The sequence below is a fragment of the Cucumis melo genome, chromosome 1 (assembly GCF_025177605.1).
Source record: "Cucumis melo cultivar AY chromosome 1, USDA_Cmelo_AY_1.0, whole genome shotgun sequence".
Classification (NCBI taxonomy): domain Eukaryota; kingdom Viridiplantae; phylum Streptophyta; class Magnoliopsida; order Cucurbitales; family Cucurbitaceae; genus Cucumis; species Cucumis melo.
Genome location: NC_066857.1, coordinates 3,110,688 through 3,124,105, shown reverse-complemented (window position 1 = coordinate 3,124,105; position 13,418 = coordinate 3,110,688). Strand labels below are relative to the sequence as shown.

General features: G+C 34.5%; 2 protein-coding genes across 6 annotated transcripts; both read right to left on the bottom strand.

Moving 5' to 3' along the window:
- Positions 1–790: 790 nt before the first annotated feature.
- Positions 791–8,582, bottom strand: LOC103495596 (protein RRP6-like 3). 5 transcript variants are annotated; one of them, XR_001763355.2, is made up of 14 exons: positions 8,200–8,581; positions 7,593–7,834; positions 7,401–7,499; positions 7,145–7,228; positions 6,914–7,000; positions 6,454–6,571; positions 5,584–5,768; positions 5,461–5,505; positions 3,929–4,431; positions 3,339–3,840; positions 2,618–2,828; positions 2,192–2,477; positions 998–1,159; positions 791–904 (listed from the first exon to the last, which is right to left on the bottom strand). XR_001763355.2 is itself a non-coding variant. In XM_017046267.2 (14 exons), the coding sequence occupies exons 1-14, from the start codon at positions 8,411–8,413 to the stop codon at positions 1,081–1,083; spliced, it is 2,541 nt and encodes an 846-aa protein (XP_016901756.1). In that variant the 5' UTR covers positions 8,414–8,582; the 3' UTR covers positions 791–1,080. The 5 variants fall into 5 exon arrangements, 4 of the variants coding, with proteins under 4 accessions (XP_016901756.1, XP_008455438.1, XP_050940915.1 ...); XM_017046267.2 differs by having other exon boundaries at positions 791–1,159; positions 2,192–2,298; positions 2,413–2,477; positions 8,200–8,582; XM_051084958.1 differs by lacking the exon at positions 791–904 and having other exon boundaries at positions 1,088–1,230; positions 2,192–2,298; positions 2,413–2,477; positions 8,200–8,582.
- Positions 8,583–12,476: 3,894 nt separating this feature from the next.
- On the bottom strand, positions 12,477–13,177 carry LOC103495597 (uncharacterized). Its single transcript, XM_008457219.2, has one exon. It carries the CDS (start codon positions 13,012–13,014, stop codon positions 12,658–12,660), a length of 357 nt encoding a protein of 118 aa, XP_008455441.1. The 5' UTR covers positions 13,015–13,177; the 3' UTR covers positions 12,477–12,657.
- Positions 13,178–13,418: the final 241 nt, after the last annotated feature.

Below are 13,418 nucleotides of genomic sequence, written 5' to 3'. Positions count from 1 at the left end.
AAAACATATTTCTACCGTGTGGCACGCCTGCTGAGGGAGCAACCCCATTTTGCACTTTGAATTGGTCAAAATATGCGAAATTTCTGACTTTTCGCGGAGGGTTAGATCCAGTAACCGGGGGTCTATGGTTAACCGATATTGCACACCATCATTTAGCTATTGCAATTCTTTTCCTGATAGCGGGTCACATGTATAGGACCAACTGGGGCATTGGTCATGGTATAAAAGAGATTTTAGAGGCTCATAAAGGTCCATTTACAGGCCAGGGCCATAAAGGACTATATGAGATCCTAACAACGTCATGGCATGCTCAATTATCTATTAACCTAGCTATCTTAGGCTCTTTAACCATTATTGTAGCTCACCATATGTATGCAATGCCCCCTTATCCATATCTAGCTACCGACTATGGTACACAACTTTCATTGTTCACACATCACATGATTTTAGCAAACTTATTTCTGGAAGGTCTTCATTTAAAATATAATACATCAAAATTTTGAAATTTTCAAAAGGTTTAAAAGACCAAATTAAATATTTAACTTAAACAATCAAAACAGTTTGCCTAACCAAGATATCTGTGATTCTAATTTCTAATCCTCACCCTCATAGTACTATTACAATTTTAAAAACAATCAACTTTATAATCAGAAAAGCAAAGGTTGGTTGTTTACCTGGAAGCGACTTTAGTCGTGAATTCCATTTTAATGGTAGCTTAAACTCTACTGAAATTTCATTCCTTTGCAAATTATATCCTCTAACCTATGTTAAACAATTTAAGAATACTTCGTCAAAAAGATGCCAAACCAAGCATGGAGTCAATAAGGTAAAAGCGAGATGACGAAAGGCTCACAAGATGGGGACAAAGAGAAGGCCGCCATCTTAATCTTATAATACAGACAATCTGCACAAAATTGAATAAATCAACCTCCTCAGCGCTAGAGAAATTCAAAGACCATAAAATAGAATGTGTAACATTAATATGAAGAGATTTTACTTGCAACATGAGCACTGATGCAGTTATTCCTAGCAAAGAATAAGATGCTAGCAATACATGCAACATAGCACTGCTGCAGTACTTCAAATTGTTCGCTCATTAGCAGGGGAAGCTTTCTTTTTAGGATTGTACAAACTGAATTCGCCGAAGTCCCTTCTACCACTGGATTGAAAAACAAATGGAAAATCCTTCAGTGTCCACAAATCATAACATTCCATTCATGTCACGACAGTCTGAACATAACAACATAACTTTAGAGATTAAGCATTAAGAGATATCATTAACAACAATTGTATCCACCTTTTCATGCTTAGTCAACAATGCGGTAAGATTTCTATCAATGTTTATTGAAATGCAGGGAAATTTATATCAAACGTTAATTAATATAGATATGCAAGCAGTTCTATGTAACCTATCACTAAACAAGATGTCAAGAGAAACCAAGCAAGAAATAAGGTTTAAGTAAAAGAACTTATTCTAAGAACTTTATTCCCTAAAGGTAAAGCAGCAGCAACAGGAGGATGGAAACAAACTCTTCTTTTTATCAAATCTCAACACCTCAACTTTCATCCATTTATCTCTACCGTCATCATTGCAAAATATGAAGGATGTGTATGAGCAAACATTTATTTCTGACTAGATTTTCCACACTCAATAGGAACATTGATACTGTATTTCAGAAGTTTTTTTAACTGAATGATAATGAACTTTTAAGCTTTTACGTTTTCCAACCACTAAATAAGATAACTGTCAGGAACTAGGAAGTATGGTGATGCTATAAAAATGATACCTTGATGAGGAAGGTCACAATGTGATTGTGAGAACTATAAAGGGGAACAGGAATCTTATTAGATTGATTCTCGTCACTCGCTCTCAAGCGGACGCAAATAAGAGAAATCCACTCCTTATTTGGCCTAAAGAGTTTGTGGGTTCACAACTATTAAACTTCAATTTTATGTCCTATTGACTCTTTAGACTATGTGCCCCACGACTAAACAACTCTTCAAAATTTACAACTTCACGCCTTGCCCCAAACGCACCCCTTGGGAACTATTATAATATAACGACCCACATGATAGTATTAGGAAATGATAATCATATTTTAGACAAGACAGAAAACTTTAGCATAAAACGGACAGTCCATATGAGCTCCCATTTTGAAGTTTAGAGTTTATATTAAGTAATTCAGTGTACCTGTGATTGACATCCCAACCAGCGGGTAAGAAACGAGGTTGAATAGCAGCAACAAACACTTGTCTCCACCTTTGACAAAACTGTCGGATGCCATCTTCGTGATATTCCTTCAGTAGATAATCCACAACTAGTTTACCATGTGGTCCATGTCCCAAGAGTGATAGTTTTGAATTGAACTTTGGTTGAGCAGTTTTAGCATAGCCATTATCAGAAAAGCTGACCTCTCCACCAGGCCCACATGTATCAGACACGCTACCACTATCTGAGTTCATGTGATTGTTAACATCTGCATTAGCATCGCCGTCAAGCCTTGAATTAGAACAGAAAGAATAAACTGCTAGATGTACTTATTCTCCACCCTCCATTAATAACGTTATCTTTTGTGAAATGATGCATGTAGCAAAAAGTGAACTACTCTACACCTACCAACTGAAGAATTGTCCACAGTAGACGTGTCAATATTACAAGCACCATTCTGGTGCTCAGCATCTGGAAAAACACTCTGTGGTGAGTGTTTGAAAGCCAGACCTTTTTTCTTCTGGACTCGTCTTCTCTCATGAGGACTCATGCCAACGAGCAGAGCCCTTTCCAAATCTTCTTCAGATATCTCCCTCCGCCCATAGTATTTCATGACAACCTGAAAACTCGGGTCAGGAAAGTATTATCTAGTCCAGAGTGGATGATAATTAACAATAATACCAGAGTAATGAGGACAGGACTACATAACTAATGAAGGTTATCTTCAAATGGCCAGTACCTACGCATACTAGTGAATAATAAATATTCAGGACCCTTTCAGAGTTATTCCGATGGAAAATATAAAAACATGCTAACTATTGCAACAGATGATTAATTTAATCCTGTAGTATCGAGAAAATCTTAAATAAAAAATTTCTACAAGGATAGAACTCTATTGAAAGATTAAGTACTATGCATTTAATATAATGAAACTAAAAATCTTTTAAAAGGCTAGGATACCAATTACCAGCTGATCCGCTGACTATTAGTATCACAAACAATGAAATGAATGTTATTTATAAATCATACGCACACATACAAAGACATATGTACAATATCTTGCCAAAAAAAAAAGACATGCAATAACCATCTCAGGAATGTAACCGATTGCAAATTATATATCACATACAAGCATGAGTTCCTCTTGACGCTTTAATGGCATTCTTGGTCCATGCCTCAATAGGGCCATAGCAGCTGTTCTCAATTCTAAAGGTGACACGCCTTCCTCATGAACATTGGTTTCTGAGTCAGATGGCTCAGCCGCCATATCAAACGCTTCCTTAGTATCAACCACTCTACGAACAAAAAGAGGAATTCCAAATTCTGCAGCAAGCTCTCTCTTGTGCTTCTCAGCAGCAGCATGGGCAGTTTCATGGCAGTCCACACAGAGCAGGACAATATCATGAGAACGATGACTTTTTAAATGCTCGGGGAAGTGTATTCTGTAGCATGAGGGGATAATTCGATAGCGTAAATAGTGGTTTCCTTCACCACAGCCAACACATATATTTTTTTTACTCTGGATATAAAAGTCATTGCCCTCGTCTTCTGGACGGCCTTTAGGTTCAAAAAGAAGCTTTATGGCAGGAGGATCATCAGCAACAAGCTCAGCCAGCTCTCGGCGCAAGTACCTGTTTGAATTTGAAGATAATTGCTACATATTAAACATGCATTAACGGTTACAATCTAACTTAAATGAAACTAGAGATGCTAACCAACCATTCAAGTTTTCGTCGATCACAGTAGCAAAGCAAGCGTCCATCATTTGCATAAATCCTACAATTGTGATAAACTGGAGACTTGCAGGAAAATTTCTGCACAAAAAGCTCTCTAGACGCTTTTTTGGATATTTGCTTTGCGTTTTTTCTATCATTGTGTTTAGATATTGTCATCATTTTTAGATTATACTTAACCAATAGTGCATAATTAAATATAGAAAGGGGGCAGCTGCCATTAGAACCTATGCAGTTCTGTAAAATCCCCAAAAAAAATCTATCAAGGTCGCCAAAGTTGTCGTGGAGGAGACAGTGGATATCATCCAAATGGCTGCAAACAACAGAGGAGGGAGATGGAAGAAACGGACTTGAACTCAAATCCACATTCAAATCAGCTTGTGCTATAGTTGCATATAACTCCCCCGTACTTTTTGGCACTTGAATTGCAATAGCTAAAATAGCCTGATCTGACAAGACATATCTCAGGCTCTCATCATGAACTCGGGCCTGAAATGAAATGGCAATCTCAATGTCAGGCAAGCAGCCATAAAAAAACTTTTGTATTTTTTGTTAATCTAATGAAATAAACACAATAAAGGCAAGCTAAAGATTGCCAACATAATTACATGCCTATATCATCACTAAGAAATTTCTTTTAAAGCAAACATAATAGCTGATTTATCTATTATGGTCCTTTTAAGCCAAAGGAACCAGTAGCATGGTTGGTAGTGTGTCACTGTCAGGTTTCACGATGAAATGACAAGGAATGTCTGCCCTTCATGACTTCTAAATTTTAGCCCACTTGGAGAGATGCAATTGACATTATTCTCTTTACAATCTTGTCGGCAATATTTAATCCTTTTCGAACTAGAAACCAAAACTTGACTTTTTAGGATATTTATTCCTCCTTATAACTCTAGTCACCTAATTAGTAAAATTATTTGTTTTATTTGTGAGATGGCAGTAGAACGATTGAGCACAAGACACTAAATAATTACTAGGGTCTTCATAAAATTAAGTTTTGATCCACAATAAAGTACAATGATTTAAAGACTTCGTCACAGAGAACCAATTTCTCGTTCACCATCTGGAAGGTTACTTCTCTGCCTAACCAACTACTATGGAGTAGTGACAGTGAAAGGTCAGTCTACAATGTTTTAGAGGTCATATTAGAAGATAAAAGTAAGACTGCTTTAGGACGTTGGTGGAAAAGTCATTGGTCCTCCAAATTCCAAAAAGAAGACATTTTCAACCATACCATTATAACTACTATGGCACGAAAATGACCTCCCATCAAATATTCACATTTATGAATAAAATACCATTGCTATCTTGTTTAAAGCACGTTGTGAACCAACCACTACCTTCCATCCTATAAAAAATTAAACAGGAGATAGTACCACGTACAAAAGGGGTTACTGAAAATTCTTAATCAAATGGTAACAAATTAGGAAAAATTTATAGCAAAATAATTACAGAAATCTTAGGAATAATTAATTATGTTTCTTGATTGTTTTTAGATAATTAACTACTAACCATTAAGTCTCGCCAAGCACATAACCTCCTCACACGATCCTGAAACTGAATCAAGAAACATAAATTTGTATATGATACTGCTTCAAACGTTACACCATCAAAGTCGTCAGGGGGACAGCTTACCTGAGTTTTACAGGAAATTAACGCACTACCACCTTGACTGTTTAAATGACGTGACGATATTGATGATGCAGCAGACTCTCCAGGAGAACCTTCAGTCTCTTTTGAGTAGAGTTGCAAACAAGTCATGTTTGATCGCCGACTAGCCTCGAGAAGAAAATTGAATTTATCATCCGTGGAAGAGTTTTCTGATACATTAATGCATTTAGATATATGATGATATGGAAGAAGATATAATTTGAAGTTAACCAACAAAAAATGTTAATTACTTCAGCTCTGGCCTACAAAAGTGAGGCAACATGTAAAGTAAACTTGTTTTCCCGAATGTTTGGAGTAACCAAAGATGACAAGGTCAAAGTACATATAAATGTCAACAAAATATCAGGACCTCAAATTTAAGAAAATATCAAAATAGATGTTGAATGTTGAAAGTTTATAATTCAAAATAGTAAACAAATAAATAAATAATAAATTAAACTATGCGAATTGATAAATTATACAACCTTCATCCTAATTCTACAATGTTTCTAACAACTATAAAAATAAATCTGTAGGATCAATTTCTAAAACCACTTTTTAACTAAAACTTTTTAACTTTTACAAGATGGGAGAGAAATTATGGAGACATTAATGTAACAAAAATATCGCAGGTAATATTTTCAACATTGAGTTTATTCTGAAATTTTCAAAAGGCTGAGCAAACAAAACTTTAAGCACATTACTAGTGTGCAATCCTATTTTCTTCCTTATTCATTGATATCATTATGTTCACCTTTTTTCCACTGTTATTTTCTCCAGATTTTCATGTTACATGTAAACAAGTTGGACAAAAAGTGAATGACGCCAAACACAAATGAGAGGTCCAAGACATACCATTAACCTGTTTCAGCTCAAAGAGTAAACAGTTTGCAATATATAGGAGATAGTGGGCATCTGTCCTAGCATATTGCACCATATCTGCAGATAAGGGTCGTTGTCTCCAATCTTCTCGCTGGCCATTAATAAGTAACCACAAATAAGCCAGATTGAAAATGTTGTCATATGTACATCAAGATTGGATATGAATCGATCCTTACCTCATTCAAGTTTATGCCAAAACAAGAATGGGTTTAATTAAAATACTGATCACTAAATTATGCACTACCTCATTCAAGTGCACTACCACCGCTATTGTAACTAGATAACAATAATTAATAAACTGACTTATATATGCACTTCCACCACTACTGTAACAAGATAATAATAACTGACTTATATCTGAAATCAGATGGTCAAGATGTTGATTTTCATACCACATCAGCATTTCAGTAAATTATACGACAAGATGTCCAACCTGCAACATTTTGTTCGTAGCTACCCTGCAGTAAGTTTCAAGTAAGTAGGCCAACGACTTCATAGGTTTGGATAACACTTCACATGCCTACATTTAACAACGAACACAAGATGAAAAAACTATATATATTCAAAAAATAACCCTCTCTTTCCCATAGGAGAAGTGCATGGTTTCCATTTTCCTCCCTTTTACAAAGGCGACATTTCTTTCCTTTGAGAAGCATATGCTCACCTTTGCAGTATCAAATAAATTGACTACATATATATGAAAATCCCTTTGTAGCCACAGAATATCATTATCTGCACCGTGAAACACCTGCAAACAAGAAACAAATTTGTTGACCTTGCAATAATAAACCAACAACTTTTCAAGTACTAAATAAAATATTAATCATAAAAGGAGAATCCGACAAATTCCACAGAAGATGTAATTGCACCATTTATGAATCTCAGTGTACTGAAACCCTTCTTGCTTTTAATTTAGATACCTTGCAAATACTTCTATTGGCAAAGACAGGACGTAGAAGATTCATTGAATCGTGCAGAGCTATAGTGTCAACCAAATAATCTTCCTTGTGTGTAGAAATCTGCTTCAAACAAATAAAATGTAAGCACTGTCTGTAAAAATTAAAGAAACGGGGGCTGCATGGAAAGACTCATCGATTTATGCGTGAAATTACCTGTATTAAAGCAGTGAAACCCAGAAAGGATCTTAGACTGTGCTGCTCAGTATCAACAGCAAACACCATTTCTTTATTCAACACATCCACGAGTTCTTCCAATTGGGACTCAGTCTCAACCCAAGCATAAGTGTCACTCAAAGTTAAATCTGTTCTTTCACTGATAAAATTGAGTTCAGGCGAAGAATTTTCTAGCAATGATAATATTTCTGACTCGTAAGGATGCGAGTTTACATCATTATCTGCAAGATAACACACTTCAGTCAGTCAACCTCATAAGAACATGAAAACCCCCATTGCAAAATCATATACAAAAGTAGAACATGAAGATTGACAATAAGACAAATAATAGCCATTGATGAAAACTTGTAACCAATAATCCTATCAAATAAAAAAATATATATGAAGAATCTTCCAGATTTCCATTTCCCTACATCCTGTTACTCCATGGAAAATATTCAGCTTAAAAAGAACTTAAACCATCTTATCTCAAACAAACAATGAAAAACAACATTTCTTCATTAAACACTCCATTTGCTACTAAAAACAGCAGTCTCAGCAGCTTAAAACGATATCAAATTTGAAATAGAGCTAACAGACTATATACCTTTATTCATATTGAGCTTCAAGTGCTTGAACGCAGAATAAGAATTGTCGGCCAATACACGTTTAAATGCGTACTGAGGCTTCTGATCATCTCGTAAATAACAAGAAGTAGAACCGCTCCTTCGCTTCCTGCGCCGCCTGGCTGTAAACAAGATCGTAAGCGCTGCGAAAGAAGCTACAACTAGAGCGATTTTGACCTTATGTTGAAGCTCCATTTGAATCTTATGACTTTCGTTTCCGTTTGGCCTATGTTTCTTTGATTTGGAGGGAGCTCCTCTCTACGGCGGTGACATTTTTCGACTCCGGAACAGGATGTTTACACTGTTCCGAAACGGCGTCGTACCATCGTAGTCAAGCTTTTCGACGTGTTACCCATGTCAGCGAGATGATTAATCATTTTCTTTGTATTGGCTTATCTGCACTTTGACGACAGGTCGTTCGTGTGAATTCCTATTCTCCTCATGAGTGTAGATCCGATATGTCGTATTAAATTACATTATTCATAATTTATTCCTAATTCTTAAATGTGATAATTTGTTTATTAGTAATGGGAAATTTTTATGGATAGCAATACAAAAAAAAATCATTTACAAAATACATTAAAAAATACTTAAATGAATTATGATTTTATAAATAGTTTGTTTTGTATTATTTTTTAAAAACCTTGTAATATCATTTTTAGTTTAAGATTTTTTTAAAGTTTAAAAAATTTAGAGCATTTTTTACACAAAAGTTTCCATCCAAAACTTACTATAAGAATATTTTTGAACTCATTTGAGAAATTTAAGAGCATTTTTTACTGCTTTTGGCACAAATTGTGAAGCTCTTGAAGTAAAAAAAAAATGGGTTTTTCTAAAAATAATAAAAAATAAACTATTTACATTTCATTAAAAAAAATCACTAAAATAAAAAATTCATTATACTTTTTGTCAATTCTACTATTTTTGACAACTTTTCAATATTCTATTAAAAGAAACGGTTACGACATATCTTGTTACCTTCATATTCTCCATCTTTATTCAAGAAATAAATAAATAAACCTATACGAAGGTATGTGAATTAATATAAGAAAAAAGATAATAAATAAAGTACAAATGATTTATAAACTTAAATATTTAACAAAACCGTAGGGTTAATAATTGAGTGCCTCTTAAGAGTTGGATACTTTTTTTTATTCGACTATTTATTGTTTTGGTATGTTTTAAATGGAGATTTGGTTTTAAAATTGTATGATTTTTTAAAAGTTTTATGTTTTAAATTAAAATTTTAGTTTTTATTTTAGTAGTTGAAAAAATTAATCTAAGTTAAGAATAAAAAAATCAATGAGAAATTAAAATATGAAATATAGAGGTACATTTAATTTTATTAAAATAAAAGTATTTTTTAAACTTTTAAAAGTTCTGCATTATTTTTTAGCTAAACTTTAATTGTTTGATGATGGTTTTTTTTATAATTATCTTTGAAATTTTTAGAATATTTTTGAAACATCAGTCGCATTTTTCATCGAAAGTGTTAAAGGTAAGAGACATTTTTTTATAATTTAATCTAAAATAAAATAATACATCTAAAAAATCATCACAAAAATGTGTTACTTGCTACAATAATACATAGAAAATTTCCTCCATTATCCTATCAAATCAAAAATTGACAAGAGTACGGGTCTTCAATAGGGAGAGATGAAAGAAGATAATGTAAAAATCAAATAGAAAGAAACATTTTTCAATAGAGGGATCGCTTTTCTAATTACTTCAGTGGCTCCAAAAAAAAGAGAGAGAGAGGCAAAGGGCATCATAAGGCAATCCAATGATAGGGATGTGGCTAAATTGGTAGCGCAACTTAGTTAGATTCAGCCTTGAAATGGAAACCTACTCCGTAATAACTTGGGAAAAAAAACCCAATAAATAATTAACTCCATGCATTGCTAGCACATATATCAAATATAAAAAAAGAACTGGAAATGTTGACAATAAATAAATTATAATCAACATTATAATTCTCAGCAATTCAAATGGGTTCTCAGTCTCACAAATGGCTTGGAAGGCATTGTCACTTCTCTAAGATACGACCTCAACCTATAAAGATCAAGCAGATTAAAAGATGCAAGTTTATGTCGTAAGAAGATGCAAAAAGAAAAGGTTCCTTGAAAACAAATTGTGACCTTATCTTAACTAGCTTACATTATTAAACAACGAAGAATTAAGAGATGGGAAATATATTATCAACTGTCAACATACTTGACCATTAGCTACTGTCACAAAAGGATAACTTCAAACAAAATTGATCCTTGAAAACAAATCATAGCCTGACTAGTGACTAACACACACTGTTACACAAATGAAGCCTTAAGGACGTTTCAAAGGCCTTAAGAAGTGGAAGGAAATGCAAGACGCTTAAAATAGGAAGGAATTTAAACATAGTTAACTACTAGCTACTGCCAAAAAAGAGGATGTTGAGTGGTGACACTTCATGTAGGAGGAAGATGCAAGGAAAACAATCTAAGAAAACAAATAATGACCTAACTATCAAACATTGTTTAACAAAGAAATAAATGCAAGCAATTAAACAAAGAGTTTTCTACACAGTTAACATTTAATTTTTGCCAAAACAGGATATTAAGGGACAACTTTATGTTGTAGAATGGAAATGATCCTTAATAACTTACCATGGCCTAACTAGCTAACATTGTTAAACAAAGAGGCATCAAGAAATTGAAAGACATGTATGGCAATGCAAGCAAGAGGGGAATTATCAGCATAGATAACTCAGTTACTGACAGAAAAGGATATTGAGGAAGGAAACTATATATTGCAGGAAGATGGACTGAAATACTGTTCCTTAAAGCCAAATCGTGGCCTAACTAGATAACATTGTTAAACAAAAGAGCATTGAGAAATGGAAATAAAAACCAATTAAATCAGGAGAGGAATAAAACATAGTTGACGATTAGCTACTTTGATAAAAGTATATTAAGGGATGAAAAATCAAGTTGCAGGAAGATGCAATGAAAATTTTCCTTAAAAACAATAAGTGGCGTGACTAACTAAACTATCATTTTTATAAGCAAAGCCATTAAAGCAAGAGAGTAATTATCGGCATGGTTAACGTCTGACTATTAACTACTGTCATAAAAGGATACTAAGGGATGATAGTGCAGGAAGTTACAATAAAAATTGTCATTAAATACAACTAGTGGCCTAACTAGCTAACACTGTTAAACAAATAAGCAATAAGAATTGGAAATGCATGCAAAGCAATAACGGCAGGAGAGGAAATAAACATAGTTGATGATTAACTAGTGCCATAAAAGGACATAATGGGATGAAACTTCAAAATGCAGGAAGATGCAATGAAAGTTATCCTTAAAACCCAAAACATAGCCTAACTAGCTAACATTGTTAAATAAAGGAGCATTGAAGGCAGTTAAAGGAAGAATTATCGAAATCGTTGGCAACTACTGAGTAGTGTCATAAAAGGAAATTAAGGAATGATGCAGCAGGAATATACAATGAAAATTAACTATCTAACGTTGTTCAACAAAGGAGAATTAGGAAATAGAAATATATGCAATGAAAATGAAGCACTACAAGAAAGTATGGCATGATATGTAACTAGTGGGAAATGCCATCACTCCGAATATCGATTCACCCTATTGTTTTTCACACACACACACAAAAAGTAAAAAACACCGAATGCCATGAGCAGAATCAGGATCTATCCTGTTTAGGATAGGATGAAAAGATCAACCGCATCCTATTGGAATTTGCAAAACTCAGTATAAATCATGCCAGTAAAGAGCACTAAACCCTCAATAGAAATTGGAATTAGATTATAAGTTAGAAATTAAAGCATCTAGATTTGGTATTTGTTTCTCAATCTATAGACTTTGCGGACTACAAACTCCGGCAAAATGAAATAAATATCTTCGAACAATTTATAACATCGTCAATATAGAATTAAAGGCGTGAATCCTTCGATGGTCAAAAACCCTTGCTCTTGCTCCACATAATATTAAGGGAAATTTTATAACTATAAAGCAGTTAATGAACAAACCAAGTAAACAAGAGAAAACTGACCCGCATTATTGGTGAAATTGCTGGAAGAAGTTTGCAAATGCTTCGAACCCTTACTTTATAAGTCGAGGACCAAAGTTGACCAGAAGTCCAACATAAGCCCCAAGCATTAAGGTCCAAAATGAGCCCCAGTTTAGATAAGTTCAATAGAATGGCGTAGATAAACAAAACTGAACAATAAAACCGACTCGGTGTCGTAAACACAATAGATCGATAATATGATAGATCTTATTATTTAAATCCGATCAAAATCAAGAAGAATAAAATTCACAACCCATCGTCAACACTACCTACAAAAGGTATCATGTATTACAGTTTGATATTTAATTTCACAAAGAAAGACTCGATTCACAGGTTGAAAGTATTCCATAGAAAAAGACTTATACAATTCACCCCCCTAACACTTCAATAACCGGATCAGGCGGAGAATCAGGTGTGAGATTAGTAGGGCTAGAAGCGAGAAACCACAAAGACTTGGAAGCCAAAAGTTTCTTCCTCTGCAAAGAGAGAGGGCCATACACCCTCCCAGCAAAGGAAGGAGAAGCATCAACAATGTTGACCTGAAGTAAACCGGAGTCGATCGGTAGACTGGAAGAAGTAGTGGAGTAGATCTGAGATACCAAATTAACCCGATTGAATCGAGCGATCATCCGAGAATTCCGAATTTGTGCTAGCGCACCAGGCTTTAGATACTTGTGAAACGTCTCGGATTGAGAGTTCCCCGATCTTCTGGATCTTCGATTCATGATGTCCGAGAGACGGAAGAAGAAGGTGAAGACGAGGATTGAGGATTGAGGATTGAAGATGAGATGAAATGGAGAAGGGAGAATGGGGATTTTATGGAGAGAGATAGGGGAGAGGAGAGGCGGGAAAGGGGTGGAGGGAAAATAAAATGGGAAGAGAGAGAAAGAAATAGAAATTATATTGCTTTTTGTTTTGCGCTTTTGAAAGAGCGGGAGGGGGGGGGGGGTTTGGTTTTTCTGACCTAGTTTTCATGTGATCTTGACACGTGTCCTTGCTTCTCCAAGAGCCTTTCTGATATTTTGCTTTCTTTTGCATGTGGAGAAATTACTAAACATTTACCTTTGCATTTCATGAAAATAATAATAGAAAAGCAAATTATCAAGAGAGGGTACAAATTTATGTCAGA

Coding starts and splice junctions, on each gene's coding strand:
- LOC103495596 (XM_008457216.2), bottom strand. CDS start 8,413: ATGGAGCTTCAACATAAGGTCAAAATCGCTCTAGTTGTAGCTTCTTTC. Junction 7,500..7,592: donor GTTTCACTGCTTTAATACAG/GTAATTTCACGC, acceptor TGTTTGAAGCAG/ATTTCTACACACAAGGAAGA. Junction 2,478..2,617: donor TGTGGACAATTCTTCAGTTG/GTAGGTGTAGAG, acceptor ATGCTAATGCAG/ATGTTAACAATCACATGAAC.
- LOC103495597 (XM_008457219.2), bottom strand. CDS start 13,014: ATGAATCGAAGATCCAGAAGATCGGGGAACTCTCAATCCGAGACGTTT.